Here is a 3,222-nt window from a genome sequence, read left to right on the forward strand (position 1 = left end):
CCAAACTGATAATAATAATAATAAAAAAAAAACTGTCAAGAAGTTGTTTTCAATTTAAAAATGCGATTGTGAATAATCTTATCATTGTTCAAGAACAAAAAAAGTTAAGCTAAGTTACTTTTTTTAAGTAATGCAACTTTCTCGCGTCCCTGAAAAGCTGCCAGATGATCAAAATCAATTCAAAATAATTCCTGCGGTTGAAAAATAGCAGATTTCTCCTTTTTAATAGACTTATCAATCCTTTATTAAACATCCCTTCACAGATTATTTCCTCGACATGTTGTTGAGTACAAAAAAAAAAATTAAAGAAATTTGCAAAAAAAAATAAATTTATAAATAAAGTTTGTTTGTTTGTTTGTTTTCAGTTTAAACATTATACTCATCGGAAATTGCTTCTCGGTTCTGGTAATTTGTATGCTAAAATATCTTGTAGGTGAAGTTACTAAAGTGTTTAAAACCTACGGGATGAAGTATCTTCTATGAAACTGCCGTCCAAAGCTATAAATATCATTGTTATTTTTATCATTTTGTTAACGTTATCGAACAAGTTTAGTAGCATCATCGGCAGCAGTAACAGTAGTAGTAGTAGTAGTAATAGTAGTAGTAGTAGTAGTAGTAGCGATAGTAGTTGTAATATCTTTATTATCATAACGATAGCATCACCATTACCATTACTGTTATCAATGCCGTTTGTGCTATCATTATTACTATTTTATTAACACTACTATTGCCATTTTTACAGATATTGTTATTATCAGTAAAGTGATCATATCACCAGCATCACTTTTATTACCATCATCAATATTATCATGATTTTCACCATCACCGTTGTTAATTTTAATATCATAATCGTCATCAGCTTCATTAGTACTGTTATTATCACAATCGGTAATGTTATTATCATCGTCGTCATCATATTTATCACCAAAGTCAATATCATAATTATCATCATTTCCATATTCAACTTTATCTTCATACTAACTGATGTCATTCTTATCGTCATTTTCTCATTACTATTTTCTTATTATCCATGTTATCTTCAGTTTTTTTTAAATTATACGCTTTATCGTTATCCTCATCATTATCCTATATCTATCATCAATAATTCTTTTGGTAAATAAGTGTTGATGTTCTTATAAAAAAAATAACTTAGCCTATAATCAATTTCAGATGTTTCCAAGTCGTAATCAGCTTTAATTCTGCATTTCATAATTATTTTATCAAACAATTGATATCAGTGATAATTACTATGGCTATTGATTGAAGCAGTTTTCAATCGTCGTTGCTTCTATTTGCTTTAATTTTCTTGATTTCGTTCTCTTCAATTGCTTCCTATCACTTCCTTCAAACTAATGCTATTGATTTATGTTGATGTCGCCATCCGTGATTATTAAAAATTATTGTGTTTAATGTCAATTTGTACTTTCCATTGATCCCTTGAATAAGTCGCAGAATTATTGTTCCCGTGAATTTGTTCAAATGGACCAAAAAAATGATAATCATTACGAAAAGAGGTGTTTCGGCATTGTTGCTATTTGTCATTACTCTTTTCCCGGTCTCCGGATCAGCTCACCTGGGTCAAGGAGGGGAATCCCCAGAGGCAGGAACGCCCTGGGGGCAACGAGGCTCCTGTAGTGAGCCTCCAGGTACTGCCGAACCATCAAGCCGCAGACATCTCCGCCGAGGTTTGGGTCCAGAAGGCCGTATCCCCTGTCTTCTCCTCTTCCTCCTCCTCCGGCGTTCGCTTCCAGAATGCCAAACGGTCTTTCTCCTCCTCTTCCTCCTCCGCCGTAGAGGAGATCGGGCCTCCATTCCGCCCTCAGGTGTTGCGGTGCCCTGAGGTGGGCGGAGGCCAACGCGGGCTCCACCAGGCTCTGTGTGGGCGGCCCGTGGAGCGTCGGCTTGGAGGCCTGGCCGAGGCGGACGGGCACTGGCCTCGCCACAGTGGAGGCCGGGACTGGGGCGCGGTGGCCGTAGCCCGCCTGCGGTTCGTCCTCCTCCTCGTCCTTCCAGTTCTCCTTGACCTCCGAGGACGGGGCCCTCGGCACGGCTGAAGGGGGAGACTGGTGGTGGTCTCTCCTCTCGTCGTCCCTTTCCCTCTTGACTTCCCGCGGCCTTTGGACGTCGCTCCACTTCGCGAGGTTGCTCCGGCCGATCCCTTCGTCTCGCCTTCTCACGCCCGTGGGGAGAGAGAGGTCGAGTGTCTGTGAGGCCGGGGAGGAAGGAGACGCGGGCGAGGTCCTGCTGGCGGCGGCGGAGAGCCCAAAGGGCGCCTCGTCTCCTGGAGCGACCGCCGGCGACTTTGCCTTCTGGCCCCCCTCCGCCGTGCAGGACAGAATCTGGTCGATGGTGTACCGAGTAACCATCTTTACGGATTCTGAGCCACTTTTTTGTATTTTTCTTAATACTTATCAATCGAGTGCGGAGAACAGCACTTCGAAGATCTTTTTTTTTTTTTTTGGAAATCCAGAAATATTAACAAAAAGAAGCAATGAATCCGGTAAGGCCAGTGACTTCGCAATCAAATGTTAGGACAATTTATAAAACAAAACTAACATTTCTTTCTAAAAGACTGGGTAAGCGAAATCAAAACATCTTCACGAATTCCCAGCTCTTCCAGAAAAAGTTCGCCTCCATTCGAAAAAGTCACTAAGTTCCACCAACGCTTTTTGCTCTTCGCACATCAAACGCCGAGACTCCCTTCCCTTCGCCGAGTGTGGAGCAACCTTCCTGTCGCAAATCCCGGAGGTCCTTGAACACCTAAGAGACGGAGACTTCGAAGCCGAGAGCACTTCGAAGCCTTTGAGGTTGAAAACAAACGCCCGGTCACTCGGCGTGTGGGAGAACCTGCCAAGAGTGGTCGAGAGACGTGCGTTCCATCCTCAGTACCGGCACCAGTGGCACTGAGTCACTTTACTTCCGCGCTTGAATAATCGGCACTCGGTCTCGGTGCGGCGTGCCACCCGGTAAGCGCTTATCCCCGACGATAATTTTCCAAAAAAGGGAAATAGAAATCCGCTTCTGTTTACTACTCTTATGATGAGAATCCTTATGTGTGTTTTTTCTTATTATTATTATCTATCACTGAGCGTTTCCTATAACACTGCCCGGTTGCGTGTCCTCACGATGAGCTCATAATAGTAATGAGTTGAACATAAGTGCATAAGTAAAATATGTATTCATATTTTACCCTTGATGGCAACTCAAACTCTTATCTTAAAA

At 42.2% G+C, this 3,222-nt stretch overlaps 1 protein-coding gene across 1 annotated transcript in view; it reads right to left on the bottom strand.

Annotated features, from left to right (window-relative positions):
• LOC125039129 (hematopoietically-expressed homeobox protein HHEX-like) overlaps positions 1-2,883 on the bottom strand; it is a 17,814-nt gene extending 14,931 nt beyond the window's left edge. Inside the window, exon 1 of the mRNA XM_047632874.1 lies at positions 1,574-2,883. Coding sequence (XP_047488830.1) covers positions 1,574-2,366 — 793 coding nt within the window. The 5' untranslated portion in view covers positions 2,367-2,883. The remainder of the gene's footprint in view (positions 1-1,573) is intronic.
• Between the last annotated feature and the right edge of the window lie 339 nt (positions 2,884-3,222).

This window comes from Penaeus chinensis, chromosome 26, assembly GCF_019202785.1.
Source record: "Penaeus chinensis breed Huanghai No. 1 chromosome 26, ASM1920278v2, whole genome shotgun sequence".
Lineage (NCBI taxonomy): Eukaryota > Metazoa > Arthropoda > Malacostraca > Decapoda > Penaeidae > Penaeus > Penaeus chinensis.